This window comes from Castanea sativa, chromosome 10 (genome assembly GCF_040712315.1).
Source record: "Castanea sativa cultivar Marrone di Chiusa Pesio chromosome 10, ASM4071231v1".
NCBI lineage: Eukaryota > Viridiplantae > Streptophyta > Magnoliopsida > Fagales > Fagaceae > Castanea > Castanea sativa.
The window spans coordinates 28809042-28829088 of NC_134022.1; the positions used below are offsets into that span (position 1 = coordinate 28809042).

General features: G+C 36.0%; 1 protein-coding gene across 8 annotated transcripts; it reads right to left on the reverse strand.

Annotated features, from left to right (window-relative positions):
* Positions 1 to 11639: 11639 nt before the first annotated feature.
* Positions 11640 to 19347, reverse strand: LOC142613596 (pleiotropic drug resistance protein 1-like). Of its 8 annotated transcripts, none has more exons than XM_075786011.1 (24): positions 19097 to 19347; positions 18864 to 18984; positions 18696 to 18784; positions 18526 to 18610; positions 18276 to 18435; positions 18108 to 18184; positions 17819 to 17872; positions 17625 to 17715; positions 17123 to 17424; positions 16741 to 17022; positions 16330 to 16646; positions 16088 to 16248; positions 15888 to 15991; positions 15629 to 15785; positions 15512 to 15552; positions 15215 to 15397; positions 14744 to 15076; positions 13941 to 14231; positions 13768 to 13851; positions 13532 to 13665; positions 12944 to 13171; positions 12677 to 12848; positions 11978 to 12232; positions 11640 to 11897 (listed from the first exon to the last, which is right to left on the reverse strand). In XM_075786011.1, exons 1-24 carry the CDS (start codon positions 19342 to 19344, stop codon positions 11640 to 11642), a joined length of 4227 nt encoding a protein of 1408 aa, XP_075642126.1. In that variant the 5' UTR covers positions 19345 to 19347. The 8 variants fall into 8 exon arrangements, with proteins under 8 accessions (XP_075642126.1, XP_075642124.1, XP_075642122.1 ...); XM_075786009.1 differs by having other exon boundaries at positions 15533 to 15552; positions 19097 to 19344; XM_075786007.1 differs by having other exon boundaries at positions 15215 to 15427; positions 15533 to 15552; positions 19097 to 19344.
* Between the last annotated feature and the right edge of the window lie 700 nt (positions 19348 to 20047).

Consider the following 20047-nt stretch of genomic DNA (forward strand, 5'->3'; position numbering starts at 1 on the left):
GGACTGCAAAAATGTTAGGAGGGTGAATGCAGTAAAGTGTTTATATATAAATACAAAATATAAGTGCGAGGTGGAACTTACCAGAGCTAAACCCCTTTTCAGTGAGAGGAACAGCTGCGGCTGGCCCATCTTCTCCAAGGATTCCATATCCTTGGGCAACAGAAGAGGACGTTCCAACACCTCGGCTAGATGGTGGGCGTGGCCTTGTTGGACGGCCCTGATGCTGGAGTGGCAGGGAATAGGGGCGTCGTCCAGCCTCAAGTCAGGAGACCAGGTGGCTGGTGCTCGTCGCACCTCGGCCACTTCCCTGATCTCCCCACTCTCAACTGAGCGGGCACGCCCTTTGCCTTTGTCCGGCTTCTGTTGTTGGGCCAGCGGCGGTTGCTGTTTTAGTTTCTTTGCTTTCTCCCCACCAGCCCCCTCGGCGTCCACCTTTCTCTTCTTCTTAGAATCATCTGTGGGAGGTTTTGTCTTGGCTGAAGGAGGGGGTGGTGGCAAAGCAGGGGGAGCTTGGGCCCCTTTTGCTCCTTTCTTTGCCACTCGGGCACCTCTATCGGTCATGAGATCCTTGAGCTTGTCCATTTCTTCTTCGACTGAACTGTCATCTGGACGCGCTATCAGTAGACCCGCGATCCCAGAGGCCTCGGCTTCTTCTTCCTCCTCGTCGGAGAGGATAACAAATGGGTTTCCGCGAGGTCATGGAAAGTCCTCGAGCTGGAAGTGTTCTATCTCCTCGTCCAAAGTGTTTGAAGAGGACACTCGCTCCTCTGGGACAGCAATGCCCTGAGAGTGCACAGTGGGGGGGATCGCCGCTATGGGTTGTGTGTACAAAACGATGTGAGGTGCGTCAGGGAGATCGCGGTCCTCCAAAAAGTGGGGTCGGGCTACGTTTATCCTCTTTTGTCTTCAGTCACCCGCAACTATGGCATTGTCTATCTCTTGGAAGTCTGAGGAAATGGGATTATACCCTAAAATCAGATGAGCAGCCTTGAGTTGTAGGTCCTCACTGACAAACACCTCGGAGCGCAGTACTCGGTTTAGATCTGCAACGTTGCAATGGCTCAAGCGTGGGCGAACATGTTGCTTATCTGCAAAGAGAGACATCAAAGCAAACGAACATGGTCAGATTCACACAACATATAATAAACTTAAATAAACATGAATACATGTGAATACGCATTTTTGTGAGTGTTAGAGGAAGTTGTGCAGTGAGGAGGTTAATCCTAAGGTGTCGCACCTGGATCTCCCCACTCAATTAGGCAGTGGAGGCCGTCGTGCCAGTTCCCAGAGACGATCAGGTAGTCATCCTTCATGCCTTTGTTGGATTTGGGCAGACAGGAGATTAGCCTAACGACGCTGGAGCGGGATTTAATGTAGTAACCTACATTGGTGAGTTTATGGCACTCGTACAGAAAGACGACATCGTGCCAGGTGAGGTTTAGACCCATTTGCTCGTTCAGAGTATCGACGCTACCCAAAACTCTAAAAACGTTTGAGGTGCACTGATCGGGACACAACCGGTGGTTGCGGAGGTACTCCCTAGTTACAGGCTTCATTGGGAGGGTCATCCCACCCTCTACAAAGGCTACCATTGGGATGATAACCTCTCCAGCCTTTCTAGAGCCGACCACGGCTTCCGCCGGGCAATATTTTAAACCTACATCGCCGGGAATGTGATACTTGGCTCTGAAGCCTTCCATTCCAGCGGCGGTATCAACTAGACACTTAAATTTTCCCATCAGAGAGGGACGAAAGACTAAACTCTAAAAGTGAAAATGTCTACAAGGATAGCCAAGGACAAGATCCGAGGAGAAAAGGTTAAGAAAAGAAGAATAAAAAACTTACGAATCTCAAGTTGTGCAAATTTCCATGGTTTTCTGCGGGTAAAGTATGTTTACTGATGTTTTGATGGGATTAGTCCCTGATGAATTAAATGAAGGCGCAGGTTCCCGAAGCGTCATGGTGTGCGGAAAGCGGCCTCGCAATTATATTTGTCCCGCCCAAATTTTCGTGAAATAACGAGGACTGTTGGATGCCCATCTCACCGTTGAACGTGGGGGACAAGGTGTAACTTATAGTAATAAATGCGCGCGTTTTTAAAAATAAAATCGCCAAGTGGCATCTTCTGGAACGCGAAACGGTTTCCACACGTGCAATCGTTCACAAAGTATGCAGAGTTGGTTCTCATTAGATCAAAACCTTATTTTTCTCCTCGGATGTTGAAAATTAGAGTTTTGAGGGGCTATTGTGGGGAGTGAAACGACCTCGGTGGGTATATGGGCCTTTGGGCCATGCTAAGGAGGGTCGACCTGCTCCTGGGTTAAGATTTTGTTAGTATTACGGGTTGGCCCATACGCCGAGGATCCGAGGATTTATCCGAGGGGTGATTTGCTCCTCGGACGGATATGGAAGAACCAGAGACTTCATTATAAAGGTTAAGGGACGACTCGGTGAAGACCAATGGTTAAAAGGGGTGAACCCTTGAATGTCCTAGAAGCACCGATATTTGAGAAATACCAAAGATAAAGGCTGCCACTTCCACATTAAAGACTCGACACCTACTTCCCTGGCCGCATTAATGGGGAAGTGACCCCTGAACAGTGAAAAGAAAACTTCTGGTCACTATCCAGAGGCACTAAGGAGAAAAATATCTAGGGGGAAGGGGGTGAGAACAACACGTGGTAAAAGTATCAGAAAGAGAAGTTTTTAAAGGGGAACTTAGAACAATAAAGGGGGATCTTCTTTTTGTAACAAAAAAAAAGAAAGAAAAGAAAAATAATAGAAAAGGAATTCTTGGCTTACGTCCGAGGAGGTTTATTTGCAATAATTGTTTGTTGTTAATAAGTGTTTTTAGCTTTGGAATTGTTATCAAATCCTCAATACTTCTAACCTGAGTTTTAAGCCCACACTCTAGAAATTTATATTGTTGAAGGCTCATTGGGCCTGAGCCCGTAGCTGTTCTTGGGTTCAGGTGCAATTGTGCACCTACAATTATTATTATTATTATTATTATTATTATTATTATTATTATTATTATTATTATTATTATTATTATTATTTATCTAAAGAAATTTATAAAAACAAAAAAGTTTTTGTCACTATCAACTGAAAATTAAATTCATGTTGCATGTTTTATTAAAACATTTATTGTTATTTTGTCTAAAATGCATTTTGCATATATATATATATATATATATATATTTTTTTTGGAGGGAAAAGACTACAAAGCTTATATTAATGAAAGTTGGCTAAATCAACCTATAATACAAGATAAACTTGTGGTGGAACATCTTCTATCCTAACTACAAAATTAGAAATATGTAAAGCATGTCTAGCTAGACTGTGAGCAACTTTATTACCTTCTCGCTTAGTATGAGAGTAATGCGAACATCTTCAATCAATAATCCATCAGGCGTTAGGACTTAGGATGTCCTTGTCATGTTGCAACGCCAACATATTTTGTTAAAACATTTATTATTACTTTATTTAAAGAAATTGATAAAAACAAAGTTGTCTTTATCAACTGAAACTTAGATACATGTTGCATATTTTGTTAAAAGACTTATTGTTATTTTATCTAAAAAAAATTGATAAGAACAAATAATGTTGTTGTAACTATCTAAATTTTTTTTTTATCCAAAATATTGATGTAATTTGGTGAAGTCACTTGGTGCAACCAAGCTATAAAAAAATTGTTGCAATTAGTGAAGCCATTTGATACGACCATGAATTCTAAACCCAAATTTTATTTTAAAAAGAATTATTGTTATTTATCTAAAATGCATATTACATATTTTGTTAAAACACTTATTATTACTTTAGGGCAAGACTTAGGTACTAAATTTAGGTGTTGATCTTTAGGTTCCTCTCTTAAGATTCTGCCATGTGGATTTTTTTTCATGGGATGGAAGTGTATTTTTTAATTAAGTAGACACATGGCTAAGTCTTAAGAGGGGAACCTAAGAAACAACACCAAAGGTACTGCACCGAAGCCTTATCCATTACTTTATCTAAAGAAATTGATAAAAAAAAATAAGTTGTTATCTCTATCAACTGAAACTTAGATGCATGTTGCATATTTTATTAAAACATTTATTGTTATTTTATTTGAAGAAATTGATAAGAATAAATAAGTTGTTATAGCAAACATTCTCTAGAATTTCTCTTAGGTTCGAACCCATAGCTGATGATAGAACTAGAATAGATACACGGGAGGGACATGGGAACATAAAAAAGGAAAGAGAGGGATGGGCTTTCTCTAGCTTTTGGCACAGCGAGCCCTAGCGGGAGGCCCCCGCTAACCCGAGCGAACATTCAAATATCTGCCCTACATTCATTCGTGAAGGTACCCCTAATGGGTTGAAGACCATATCAAAAGTTCTTCTCTCCCAATTGGTTGGACCATAGGTGTGATGATTTACTTCACAGGTTAGGTCTCTCTGGTTCAAGTCCAGGATGGCCTAGCTGCGCCATGAGGACGATACCGAAAAATATTTTTATACAAACATTAATTGGTTGTGTATTAGCAGATGACACACACACACACACACACACACACACACACACACACACATATATGGGCCCATGATGCATTTCCATTAGAAATCAAGATATTGGGAATATCTCTATCTAAAAAAAATATTTTTATTCAATTTTTTTTTTGAGAAACAAACACACACATACACTTACAAGGGAGAGGGAAAGTGGTTCTAGCATAAAGGCATACCACAATTCTATTCAAAAGCCATGGTAACTTATAAGGGAGAGTGAGCCAAGTTATATTACACACAACACACTCTCATAAGCCATGGTACAAAAATATTGCTGTAATTTGATGAAGCCACTTTTTTTGTTTTTGCCGGAAACACTATTTTTGTCCTTATATTTTCGCCCTATTCCTACTTTGGTCCCTACTTTTCATTTTTACCGCTTTAGTCTCTAGTTTGAAAAACGAGTTCCGTTTAGGTCCCTACCTTCTTCTCTCTAATGGAAATATCCTATGTGACTAATGGAGTGCACTATTGGCACTCAGAACGCCTATGTGGCCACTAAAATAATAATAATTTTTTTTTAATTTGGCATTTAAATAATGCCACATCAGCATTTTGATATTAAAATAATCCACGTCATTTTTTTAAATAATTATTTTAAAATAAAATAAAATTTTAGTTATTATTTAATTATTTAAATAATAATTAAAATAAAATTTTCTTTTTCGTTCATGTTCTTTATGTTCTTTGTGTTCTTACTCTTCACGTTCTTCATGTTTTTAGTAAATTAATTCTTATTTCTTTTCTTTTCTTTGCCTTTCCAGTACTCTCTTTATAACCAAACAAATCAAAATTCAAAACTTAGATCAAACAATAATCAATATACACCAACCAATATCCAGAAATCAACATACACCCACCAAATTTTAAAACCCAGAAATTGACGTACACCAACATCAAACCTAGAAATCAACATACACCCCAAACCCAAAAATCAACATCGGAATACAACATACATCACAAACCCACAAACAGAAATCAACATACACCACAAACCCAGAAATCAACATACACACAAACCCAAAAATCAACATCGGAATACGACATACGCCACAAACCCACATACCTAGAAATTAGCATACGCCACAAACCCACAAACCTAGATCAACAAGACTCACAAGCCACAGACCCACCATCATAATACACCATTATCTATCTCCACCACGATCTACACCATTGAGCTGAGAGATAGAGAGATGAAAGTGAGAAATTTACCGATTTAGGAGAGAGAGACAATGATCCATGAGATAGAGAATCGAGAGATAGAGAAAGTTTGAGTGATTTGGGGTTGAGTTTGAGCGAATTGTGAGATAGAGAAAGTGGGTAGGTCAAAGAAAGAAAAGAAAGAACCATCGCCGGTTGTGGTGGTGACAGCAGTGGCGATGAGCGGAGGATGCTGGCCATGGAGTTAGAAAGAGTTGTGAGAGTTTTGGAAGAGAGAGGAAGGTAGAGAGAGTAAGGTTTGAGAATATTTTAGAAGGAAGGGGAATTGGTTTGATAAGGTAGTGTTGGGGTTTGAAGTTTTTCTTCTGAGTGTGTGAAAATTTTCTGGGTTTGTGAATGAAAACTTTTTGGGTTTGGATGCAAGAGAATACATGAAAAGAAAAGAAAATAAAGACAAAGAAAAGGCAAGAAAATAATCAAGGATTAATTTGCTAAGAATATGAGTCATGTTTTAGGGAAGAACACAAAGAACATGACGATGTTCTTCCAAAAATATTAATAAAAAGAATATAAAAATTAATTTAATTATCTTTTTTTAAAAAAAATTAGAAATTGAGAATTTTGTTATTAATTTTTTTTATTGTGTTTATTTATTTAAATGCTAACATGGACTATTTAAATGCCAAATTAAAAATTATTATTATTATTATTATTTTAATAGCCACGTAGGCATTTTGAGTGCCAACAATGCACTCTGTTAGCCACATAGGGATCAAAGTGGGAATAGGGTGAAAATATATGCACGAAAATAGTATTTTTTTTTTTTTTGAGAGAGAGGTGAAGCCACTTGAGCAACCACAACTTAGAAAAAATTGCTGCAATTTAGTGAAGCCATTTGGTACAACTACGATTTTCAAGCCCAACTTTTATTATAAAATAATAATACAATATGCCTAACTTTTATTATATAGTATAATATATGATCAGACACAATTCTAAAAAAAGCAAAAGGCATGTTGCCAACTTCAAAAACTTCGTGGTTTCGCCCAAAAACAAAACACAAAATCCATTGTTTTATTACGACAATGTTTTGGAAGCAACTCAATAACCAAATCAATGACTCAAAAACCCCAAGAACGAACCTTTACCTGCTGAAAGGAAAGGACCCAATGAACCCATGGTTGATTCCCTGTGTTTGTGGTGGCCAATGTTGCTACCTTCGTTGTGGTCATCTACATCAACAACTGCCCCAAAAACAATTGTTGGTCCCTATTTTGCTACGTGAGTTTTCTCTGCATTGCCCAAGTCTCACTACTTTTTTTTTTCCTGTGATTTTTTGTTTGCTTTTGGGCGAAACGACTCCGTTTTGAAAGCTGGCTGTAGTGCCTTTTGCTTTCTTTCAAACTATGGGTGCGTTTGTTTCGACAGTAAAGCAATTCCGGAAAATGTTTTCAGTATTTGCAGGTGTTTGGTAACACCGAAAATTTTGGTCAAACGGAAAAGAGGAACCAATTGACTGTAAAATAAACCCCCCCACCCGTAAAATGAATTCCATGTCTATTTTACCTTCAAATTGAGTTTTCCGTTGGAAAACAGAGAAGGAGAGGGAGAGAGCAACAACCCACGCTAGAAGAGAGAGAGAGAGAGCTAGAGGGAGATCGCCGGTGAAGCCAAGATCATGCCGTCCTCAACCCAAAGGCCTGCCGTCGAGCTCGCGCCGGGCGAGATCGAGGCGCGATCTCGCGCCGTCAAGCTCGCGCCGGGCGAGATCCATGCGCGTGATCGCGCCGGCGAGATCGGTGACCCACCGATCTTCCTCCTCCCTGTCTCACCTCCCTCTCTCAGTTTAATTTGATTTGGCCATGGTGTTTTATTTGATTTTTGTTTGTTTAGAAGTTGGTGGATTGTAATGTTCTATTATAAAATTTGTTTGGAATGTGAGAAAATGGTTGAGAAAATGTGAGAAATCAGTAAAAAATTTGCATTTTCAGAATGTTACCAAACACTTGAAAATATTTTCCAAAGTATTTTTTAAAATGCCACAAAACATCTAAAAATATTTTCCTTTCCCGAAAATATTTTCACCTGAAATTATTTTACACTCGGAAAATATTTTACACCCAACCAAACGCAGCCTATGTTGAATTTGGACGAGAGGGAAAAAAAGAAAAAACCCACGTCAGCATGGGTTAGTTAACTAACTGATAATTTTTAAAATTTTAGGGTGTAAAATTTTAGAAACCTCAAACTTTACAGTGTATTTTACAATTTATCCTAAAAATAAATAAATATTTATGTATATTTATAGTTTTGTTGTTAAAAAATTTATTAGAAATATTATTATACCCCATTAATTCAAATGGATATTACAAAAAAATTAATATCACATTAACCCCATTATTTTTATAATTTAATTTATTTTTCCATTTTATTGTGATTAAATTACTAGGGGAAAGTATATAATAAATCTCATAGTTATCCTTGGGACTTTTTCAATAAAAGAAAACCCCACCTTAAGTACACTTGAGAGATTTTCAAACCCAATTTTCATGAGCAGTTAAAAATTTAGTGTAAAGTGAGGGCCAAACTGAATTTTTTTGTGGGTTTCTATGATTTTGCATTTTTTTTTTTGGCATTATTGTCTTTTGAACTTTTTGACCTCTGTTTGACTCAATTAAGTTACCATTGGAAAACTTACAACGTAAACTTTAAAAATGTCCACTTTGTGGCTTCAATTTTCAAATTTAGCAAGCTTGATGCTTTAGAAGATGGTATCAAACTTAGATTTCATTTGAAAATTTCCATTTTGACATTTTGATCAATTCTTTTTTCTTCAAGGAAAATTTTAACAATCCAAACTTATCAAATTCAAATTCATCACAAGATCTTTCCAATGACTCCTTATTTGGGCCAATCCAGGATCATTTTGTTATAATTCAATTTAATTAAATTACAATCAAGCTCTTTGGAACACTTTTATCTAAAAACTGACAGGTGTTTGAGCACTTTTTCGTTGTTTTTGTGATATCTTGCTAGTTTTAAGTTTGATTTGAACCCGCGAGTTGTCATTCTAAAGGTAATTTAAAAAATTCACAATATGGGTTCAAATTTGTTCCAATTGAAGGTTCATATTTTTGGTCAAGTCAAGGGCAAACTTGGGTTGATTATGATCAAACTTTGTCAAACTTTTGAAAAATGCTTGAAAATATTGATTTTGATATGAAATAACAAAATGTAGCAATTAGATGATTTTTTTAATTAAAAATTCTAGTTTTATTGTCAGTAAACTCAGTCAAAGTTTGGTTAACATAGGACATTTTGATCATTTGGACTCTTGAATCTTGATACCAAAAATTAGATGATTTGACATTTGATCAAGGTAAATTAAATTGTTTTTCACAATTCCTTGATCTCAAGGTCAAAATTTTAATTTTTGCAATTTGTAGGCTCAAATTGGGATTTTTGACACACAAAGCAAAATACAATATTGACATTGCCTTCTACAGGTATATCAAACCGACAATCTTGATATCAATGGAAGTGAATGTAAGTTATTATTAAAAGATTCCATTGACTATATTGTCTATTGACCATCTTCAAATAATGAGATTTTGACAAGGACCCTAGTATATATTTTCATAGATACATCTAGAATGTTTTTTTTTTTTTTTAGAAACCAAACCAAATTATCATTTATAATTATAAATAAGCCAAATCGAAGTGCAAAGCCTCCACAGCAGGGGGAGGAGAGTTCTCAATCCAAAAAATATTAGAAGAAATATGTCTAGCATAACGAGTTAAAGCATGATCCACAGAGTTGGCATCACGGTGAATACTAGAGACTTGGAGAGTGGCAATAAGTGCCTTGATATCAGCAAAAACGTGGCCAAGCCGAGAACACAGAACCAGTGGAGAAAATAGAGTTCATGACTGTAGAATTGTCACCCTCAATCACCAAAGTCAATGAAGCCCAGCTCCGTAGCAAATTTAATGGCCCTATTGCGGAGTTGGGCTTCATTGACAAACCTGAGAGGTTTATCTTTCATTGCCCAGTACTGCTCTTGGTCTTTCCTTGATGTTAGCTATTGCAACCCCACCAAAAACAAAAACAAAAAAAAAACATTTTTAAAAAACTCCAGCACATTTTCTCGAGGACCTTCATAGACAATTTGGCCATTTGAGAGAAGAATTATTTCATCGAATAGTTCATAAGTTTCTGGAGGTGGTTGGAGAAGAGAGATGACGGCAGTTCCATTGAGAATACGGAGGGATTGCTCGAGTGAATTTACAATCTGAAAAGTTGTTGAGTTGTCCAAGCCAGTGGATATCTCATCCATGAACAATGCCTTGCTGGTCAAAGAATCAACTTAAAGTACATATCACAATTTACGGATTTCAATTTGAGTATGCAACATGAGTGTCCAACTTAAAAGTACCCTATTTTGGGTTCATACGTTTTGGTGTTGTACATATTTAATATAAGTTTGATATGAGTTTCGATTATTATGATAATCTCTTTTAAAAAAAATAAATAATTTATTTAAATAAAAATTATACATACATACATACATACATACATACATGTATATATTTATTTATTTTACGTTAAAAAAATGAATAACTGTCCTAAAAATTATGTTTGTCTATCCATAGCCTTTATGTTTTAAAAGATTTTCACTTAAATTTAGTCGTATCAAAGTAGACTGAAATGCTACATTAATGTAGCTCAATAAATGCATAAAAACAATAAGTGGTGCTAAAGATTTTAGATATTACGAGTTTGAGATTTTTTTTTTTAGATGCTTTCAACCCAAATATATCTTTTCCCATTATGTAAGTGCACAAAAATAGATTGAAGTGGACCAAAATAAACTTAAATGATTTGAATGGACCGAATTGGACTAAATGGAACAAAGTGTACCAAATAGGACCGAAGTGGATAGAATGGACCTAATAGAACTGAAGTGGACCTAATTGAACCGAACTGGACAGACTGGACCGAAGGAGACCTAATAGGAGCAATGTGGACTGAATATGGTGGACTGAATAGAACCAAAGTAGAAAAATGGACCGAGTAAGACCAAAGTGGACTGAATGGTCCGAATAGGACTGAATTGGATCAAAGTAGATAGAATGGACCGAATAGGACTAATGTGGACCGAATAGAAACAAATAGAACCAAAGTAGACATAATGGACCGAATAGGACTAAAGTAGACAGAATATGACCAATGTGTAATGAATAGGACCAAATTCGATAGAATAGGACCAATGTGGAGCATATAGGGTCAATGTGGACTGAATAGACTGAATTAGACCAAAGTGGAAAAAATAGGACCAATGTGGACCGAATTGATCCAATGTGGTTGAATGGACCGAGTTAGACCAAAGTCGACTAAATAAGTCCGAATGGGCGGAATTTGACCGAATAAAACTTTGGTGGACAGAATGTACTAAATAGGACTGAATAGACAGAATAGGACCAAATTGGACCGAATAAATCCAATGTGGATTAAGGCTCAATTAGTCTAAAATGGACTGAAGGGGAACCGAAATTGATTGAGTGCACTGAATTGGAACGAAAAGAAATTGTTTAATTTTTAGTAAGAACAAATTATCTTCAAAAAAATTTTGAGAAAAAATTATAACTTATATTACAATACAAAATAATTATTTATTTTTATGTATTGCGTAAGTCTGCGACTAGTAATAATAAATTTTAAGATTCATAATACTTATTTTCAAATTATTTACTTATTATTATATATAAGAATATTTAGCCAAAAAAAATAGAAAGAGAAAAGAACTTACTATAAGAAAAGAACTATCAAACTTGCACATTTTTATTCAATTAAAAAAAGTACATGCATATAGTATCCATGAGATTCTGATAAATTATGACCACAAAATGATGTAAACAAATTCATCATCTTCTCTGGAAGTTAAAAACCTTTATTGCAAAGGCAAAGCCGAATCCAAAAAGCAATGTGATTCCTATAATCACAATTGAAACCACTCCTAGGAAGTCAGTTTTAAAACCAAAATAACTCTTCATAAGTTCTTCTACTGTTAGACCAGTGTCAAGCCTGTCTTTGATGTCTCCAAACTGTGCACCAATCAATCCATACAATGTCCAAGCGAAAGGACATGCCCAATAGAACCATCTCCACCAAATAGGCATATACTGCAAAAATAATAAACCTTTAGATATCCATATGACATTGCCTTGTAGATGCTTGGAATGGATAGGGTCCAATTACTTACTGATCGTGGAAGTAGGAATCCTGAGAAGAGGTTCCACAAACCATAGAAGAAAGAAGCAAGTACAGCAGCTATGCTATAGTTTGGAGTGATGGATACTGTCAACATTCCAAAGAATGTGAAATACAAGAAGGTGAAGTACATGAAGAAGAGATTCAAAAAGAACTTTGAAGCTGAGGTCTCAAATCCAATCATGAAATAGACTATCGTTGCATATATGACAGCCTGAATGAAAATGTATGGGATCTCAATCGTAATCTGCAGATGAAACAGTAGAATCTTTAATTGGAGGAGCTTTTATGATTATATCTTGCTTAAATAACCAAACTTCATGAAAATATTCCAAATATTATCTAGTAAAATATTAATATTTATGATCATCTAATCATAAAGCCAATTTTATTACCTCAAACTCATTGTTAGATCATTTTTGTTATTTTATTTCCTGTATTCTTGCCTAAGGACCTATTAGATCATGTACTTAGGCATCCTGATGCAATCATATAACACCTCAATAGGGTATGTTAATGTGCATCTTTAGGCTTAACAACTGCCATCTCACATACATACATACTTACTTCAAAACTTTTAAATAATCTTTTACCAGAATAAATTCCAAAATCAATAATTTATTGCAATTGCAAAAAATATTAACAAACCATGTAATACGTTTGCTCTTGCTAAAATATAAGCATCATCTACCTGTGCAATGGCATATGGTAAAGGAGAATACATTCCAGCTGCTCTTTCTCGGTAGAAAACTGTTCTCTCAATAGCCACTACTGGCTGCACCAATGCAGCATTCTGAATCCCAATAAATAGAGAAGCAGCATACATGGAACCTACTGAATTGAAAATGTCTTGCTGCCTTATCCTGCAGTTCCAAAGAATCTTATCATATTAGTAACAAAAAAAAGAAAATGTTAAATCTATAGAATTTAACCTATTTGACTTTCCTCAATTAATTACCTTTTGGTGCCAAGATCCCAGAACATTGATCCAAACATTAAAGCTATGAAAATCGAGAATAATAGCCTTACTGCATTGTACTGTGGATTTCGCCAATATGACCAGTGCTGTTTCCATAGGCAAGCCTTACACTGGGTCAAAAATGATTGCGAGAATTGAGTAGCGAAGTGCAGATCTTTTGACATTGGCTGAGGTTTACTGAGTTCTTTGATCATTGCTTTGTTTCTCCTGAATTATTGACCTTACGGTGTTAATACACACACACACACACACAAAAATATATATATTTTCTACCACAGTCTTAATTAAGGAAAATTACAAACTAATGATCATTTTATTTATTTATTTAGTCCATTCTAGAAACCCTCTGACATTATTCTTTTGGAAATTTTACCTTCTTTGTCACTTGAATATCCCGAAAGTATTTAAAGAACATAAATTAAATGAATTTTGAATCGATGTGATTAAGGCCCACGAAAGAGAAAGAAGATTATGATCAGCTTTGATAAAAACCACAAGGAATCTTGTTGAAGTTCTTTCTAAGTTTGTTTTGTTTTACTTTTTGGTGTATAGTTTACATGAGATCACCTGTATAGTTCTGATTTATTGTATACATCGGCAAAATTAACACCCAGAACTGCTTCTTGTGCTGTATTTGTCACTTCTAACATCCATGTGGCTGGGTTAATTCCATCTCTAATTTTTTTAACTCCCCGGATTCCCTGGAGAAAGCATAAATAATCTATGTTAGTATGGCTTCAAATAGAGAAAATGTATTTCAAATAATATGTTAATAATTCTTAGTATCTAGTAATTAGCCTCACCTCAAAGTAACTGATCAAAAGTGAAGCACGGTGGCCTATTGGGCCGACATATATTTCTTCTCCTCCACTTTTCAAAAGATATAGCTGCAAATGTATACATAAGATTCTAATTCTTGTATGAAATGTAGAAACCATGACACCATTTTGTTCCTCAACCTTGGAGAGATCAATACCTCATCAAAGGCATCAAATATATCAATGCTTGGCTGGTGGATAGTGCACACCACAGTTCTTCCAGTGTCTACTGTGTTCCTCACTGTTCTCATCACTATTGCTGCTGCCCTGGCATCAAGACCTGAGGTTGGCTCATCCATGAATATTATAGATGGGTTTGCAACAAGCTCAGTTGCAATCGTCAGCCTCTTGCGCTGCTCGGTTGAGAGACCATTGACGTTAGGCAATCCAACAATTGATTCCCTTATTGAGTTCAGCTCCACAAGGTCCATGACCTCCTCAACAAACATCTGCAAACCATTACAGTGAACACATTCAACTTGTTAGAAAAGAATTTGAAAATTTTGTCTCCTTTGGCCTTATATTATATGGGTGTTTCAGCATGTGTGAACTACCAAGATGGACTAGCCACAACAAGATAGAAGCTAAATAGGTATGCATTGAAATGTTGAAAATGATGAGTGATGGTCATTCCTATTTCACTAGAACTCTCCAAGTATATTTTCCATTATGGCTCTGTTCGCTTGGATAGTCTTGGATGAGTAAAGCCCCAATGTCTTGTGAATTAAGAGAGTTCTCATTTTAGCCAAAAGTATAAAGTATAATGCTGTCATAAATTGGGAAAAAGCACCCACACCCAATTTGCCTTATGGAACCTTGCTCTATTTAACAAAATATATACCATATGGATTGTAAAAGGACTGTTCTTTTATATAGGCAGTCAATGTGTGCTATACAAGTAATAGGCTTGTAGTACAAGCAAGTAGTAAATGGACTATAAAATGGATTTTAAATACATTACCTTTTTGGTTGTGATATCAACTTCAGGAGCTAGACGAAGCCATGCAGAGAAAAACAGTGACTCGTACACTGTAATGTGAGGAGAGTGGATGTCATTTTGCTCACAGTAACCTGCTATGCGAGCAAAAGTTTCCTGCTTCTTTGGGTATCCAGATATCATGATGCTTCCTTCGATGTACCCACCAGTTTTCCTCCCAGCCAAAACATCCATTAGAGTTGACTTCCCAGCGCCACTAACACCCATTAGAGCTGTGAGAACTCCTGGCCTGAAAGCACCACTCAAACCCTTCAGAAGTGTTAGTCGATTTTCTGTCACACCTTCAGATTTCATTTCCTGCAAGCATAGCAATACACCCAAGATGAATAGAATTTAGGCTGGTACCATTAGAGTTTTAAGAATTTAAAAGCTAAAAACTGTAGTAAATTAAGCCATGATTGTTAGATGTAGTAGAAGAATAATGAAGTTGCTTACCTGAGGCATGTCCACTGCATAGCTAATATCATCAAAGGTGATAGAAAGGGGTTCGAATGGAAGAACCATTCCTTGTTTCTTGTTCCGATTAAATTCATTCCTTCTGCTTCTTGCTGCTAATGTTGATTCTGATGATACACTTCTTTGAATGTCAGCTCCTCTTTCTGACCTACCAGACGAGGTCTTTTCATTGTGTGATAGTTCAATGTCCTTCTCTTTTCTGTCACGATGATTTTCAACTGGGTTTTCTTCTGATATAACTGGGGGGTTTTCTTTTCCGTCACTATGTTTTTCAACTGGCTTTCCTTCTGGTATAACTGCCTGAGGCTTTCCAAAAGCTATAACAGAAATTGTTTTGTCAAAACTTCAAGCCAAAGATGCATTAATATGAAGATGAACAAGAGGGGAACTTACGGTTGAGATAAGTTAGAGCCAATGTGAAAAGAAAATTGAATAGAAAAATAAATCCAATTGAAGCTCCTACTCCAATCCAAAACCAATATTCTTCTTGGAATAGTCCATGAGACTTCAAGACCACAAGTCCAAGAGGTTCTGTGGTATTAGGAAGAGCCTATAACAAATATATATATATATCCTCACTAATTAGTCGATATTGTTTAAAGGTCAACCCAATTCCTTTTTCAATTTCCAAACTTGAGAAAGTGATACTTACACGCTTCCAACTCTTCCCTAAGAATTCATTCACTGCCATAGCATTCTGGCCATACATCATAGGTGAGACCCAGTAACCCCATTCCCACCATTTTTTAATTTCATCTGTGGCAAAGAGAATACAAATATAAATTACATGGCAATGAGGAAGCTTGAGAAACTAAAGTGACTTATATTAGGTTCATGTAATTTAAAAATTACTTTTTGATAGAACAAATCCACCCAGAGTAATAACTAGAAGCAACCCAAAAGATCCAAACGTGTTTGCGACAATCATATTCCTTCCTAGTGCTGCAATAAATCGAAACAGTCCAGAAGCCATTTGGTTGATGAACAAAAGTAGAAAGAATTGTTTGAGAAACCTGCCATAGGGTCCTTCATTATATCTTGGAATCCAAAATGTAAAGAGCAAACTAAAAAAAAAAAAAAAGTTTACTGCCTACCGTGTGAAGTTTTCTTCAAAGCCTACAACATAATAAGTCATCGCCACCCAAATGGCTACCTCTACAATTGTGATTGGAATTTTGAGGATCCATGTGGGTAGTGCATATGACCATGGAGGAAAAAAGAGAAGGTCCCTATGCTTGTTAAAGACAGGAAGTTTCGCGATGGTCAGGGCAAGCTCTGCGAATCCATTAAACATTATTGTGGACATTGTAAAGAACAGGGCACCCATAACAATTTGACCACCCATTGTAGTATTTCGATGCTTCTTAGTTCGTACATATAGTGACATCATCAACAGAGCCATAAAAATAAGCTGAAAAAGAAGAAAAAAAAAAAAAAAATTATTAAACCTTGCAACACACATCTGTACAGTAGTATGTCTATTATATTCTTATCCTGCTACTTACCTGCAACATTTTGAACGTATAGTAGGCTGAGCTTCTCTTCATCAGCAACAACTCTCTTGATATGCAAGCCTTTAGCAGTTCCTTCTTCCCAACACCGTACTTCGTAGTTGTCAAAGCAGAAGGGTGGCTCCTACCCTTGTCAAATGGAATGGCAAGCTTGTCACCTAGTTTCTGACCAATGTGAAATGACTTAAATGCATCAGCAAATTCCTCGACAGTAACGTAAGCATAAGGTATGTCTTTATTAGCCCAATACTGTTCTTGATCTTTCCTTGATGTCACCTATAAAATAGCAGGAGATTGAAATTTAGTGCAGTGAAATATAAATTACAGAAACGTATATATATGATGAGAAAGCAGATGAATTGAGAGGTAGTAGTACTTCTTGTAAGAAGTCTGCTTCTGCTTTTCTCTCCGGACATTTGAAGCCCACAGATTCAAAAAACTCCTGTGCATTTTCACGGGGACCTTGATACACCACTTGCCCGTCTGTTAAGAGAACTATGTCCTCAAATAGTTCATACGTTTCTGGAGCTGGCTGGAGGAGAGAGATCACGGTTGTCCCTTCAAGAATGTGAATTGCCTGTCTGATTGAATTCACAATCTGAAAAGTTGTCGAGCTGTCTAAGCCAGTTGATATCTCGTCCATGAAAAGCGCCCTTGCTGGTCCAACCAGCATCTCCCCTATACCATATTTTATTGGACTTTCAAAACTCACTGATGCACTTAAGTCACAAATTTGAATTTGGTCCACAATCACATATTACTGCTAAGAACTCTTTGAAGTTTCAGAAATCAATTTAGTAAACAAGCTTTTAGTTGCATCTATCTTTGTATGAAGAAATATGTATCAGCATGTGCATGGTGTTCCAATGTGCTCTTACCTACTGTCACTCGCTTTCTTTGTCCACCAGAGATACCTCTTCGCATTTCATCCCCTACCATAATGTCAGCACAGATATCCAATCCCAAAATCTGCAAAGTTAAAAGAGCATAACTGAGAAAGAACATAGATTGACAAGATCTTTTTCAGTGCAATAATGAAAACATTTTGTATAACTTGGGTCGGAGTTTATACTTTGATAACATAATCGGTCAGAACATTTGCTTCTTGCCCTTCCAGTGAAATAGACTGTAGTATTGAAAAAACAAGGAATAATAACAAGTGTTAGCAGATTCGTGGGTGTTATTATATTGTTTAACATTAAAAAAAATAATAAAATCAGTGCGTGTGTTATACAGGGACTACTAATAGCGGGCTAGTGACACATTTGAAAGAGAAAGAAAATTCACATGCACTTCTTTCAATCCAATATTTTTTTTCCCATCAATGTAAAACCAAGTCTCTCTGAATCTACTTTTCTGACCTTCAAAAAAATATCGATATCAGAATCTGGCTTAATGTTTGCCTCCTTTTCTCTTCTGGACAACTCTGCCAACATTTCTGCAAACTCATCCCATAAATACCAATGGATTCAAACTTGCTAGAGACTAAACAGCAATATATATATAAATTGTTGGAAGTTTTGACTGACCATAACGAGGACCAACCCCTTGACATCTAGCCGAGAAGGCCAATGTTTCTCTCACTGTCATTTCTCCTATATGTTCATCATGTTGACTTATATAAGCTGATGTCCTTTGTGGGATAAATTCATCCATTCCATGGCCATTATATGTAATTCTCCCTGAAATCTGACATTTTTTTAAGACTCAAATTAGATTATAAGGCAATAAAAAGTAGGAAAGCATAGTCAACAAATGAACTGTATTAAAGTTCATTACTTTGAGATCAGAACTAAGTCTTCCAGCCATAGCCAGTAGAAATGTGGTCTTCCCTGAGCCTGGGGGGCCTAAAAGAAGTGTCATCCTGTAAAATTGATCATCAATTAGATATCAATCATATGACACAGCCAATAATGAATGTTTTAAAGAGAATATATACAATTTTTTACCTGCCAGGCTTGATTATTCCACTGACATCATGAAGAATTGAAAATGGTTTCTTTTTGCCTTTAATTATATGACAAGAATTCAACAACCCCTAGAGAGAAAAGTGAGAAAGTACAAGATGAGTTCTCCAGAAGAGTACTAGCTCTGAGTCCTAGGTTGGAGAAGAATACCTCAAAGAAATTTATAGTGAAGTGGTATAGTGTAGGTAAAGCTCTGCTTCCAATATAAGCTTCGGTATCTACATTTAGTCCTTCCATCCGGACTTCAATTTTTGGAAATTCAATCCCAACTCTAGATATAAGGAAGGACGGAGATCAGTTTTAAAGCCACTCTTGTCATTCATAATCATATATGTGTGTAAATTTGTAATAAACATTAATTCCTCATGAGCTTGTATACGTACCGATCAAAGCGGTCCTTGAGCTTCATCAAGAACTTCTCATTATCTTCGTCCTGGTTCAAAAGCTTGTCCAACAAGTTCTTTAATTGTTGCTCATCAAGTCTTTGAATATCAACTTCTTTTGCTTCTCCATTTTCTTCAGTTAATATACCTCTTCTAAGACGATGCCCTGTCGGCAGTCTCTGTATAGCAGCCCATTTCCGAGATTTTTCGCCTACTTCCTCTCGAGCAGAACTCAAAAACACTTCCATTGCTCTGTTTCCTCTACAGAGGAGAACCCACTGAATCAGAGGAACACAAATTTTTTTCTACCAAAGTTTTCAGGTCAAATTCATCAACTTACGTTAAGATGATGAAACGACTATAATAAGTATCAAAGTCTAGCATCTCTTTTGTTTTATTGTCTGTTACCTGTTTACATTCCTCGTATGTGTAGTGTTGTAGATTACTAGCTTCACTTATATATCCATTAAGAATGGAATCGAATTACTCTACATTTAAAAAGAATAAATATAAAAAAATTATAAGGTAATTATTCTCAAAATAAAATATGATTTTAAAACTAATCATATTAAATTTCCTTTTTAAAATGTTTATTATGTATATATATATTCTTAATCTACTTGAGAAATAAAATCTATTTACATAAATGGTTATAATAAATTTTCAAAAAATAAGTTAGTATATTCTTCATTTATACTATTTTCTAACCACAGCTCCATGGGTTTTTAATATTGTTTTAATTAGAATTATTTGATTTAGGATTGCTTTAATCATACCATATTCATTCATTATTCTTGTTAGATAATCATTAGATTTCATTGTACCAATAAACCAAAGTATGTGATGTAAGCCATAAGAAAACATGTTTACATCATTATCTATTAATATTTAGAATAATTTAAAAGAATTCCTTTTAAATTTTGTATTCTTATTTTATGATAGGTGCTATAT

Coding starts and splice junctions, on each gene's coding strand:
- LOC142613596 (XM_075786010.1), bottom strand. CDS start 19,344: ATGGAAGTGTTTTTGAGTTCTGCTCGAGAGGAAGTAGGCGAAAAATCT. Junction 17,425..17,624: donor AAGAAAGCGAGTGACAGTAG/GTAAGAGCACAT, acceptor AATATGGTATAG/GGGAGATGCTGGTTGGACCA. Junction 16,647..16,740: donor ATACGTTCAAAATGTTGCAG/GTAAGTAGCAGG, acceptor CTTCTTTTTCAG/CTTATTTTTATGGCTCTGTT.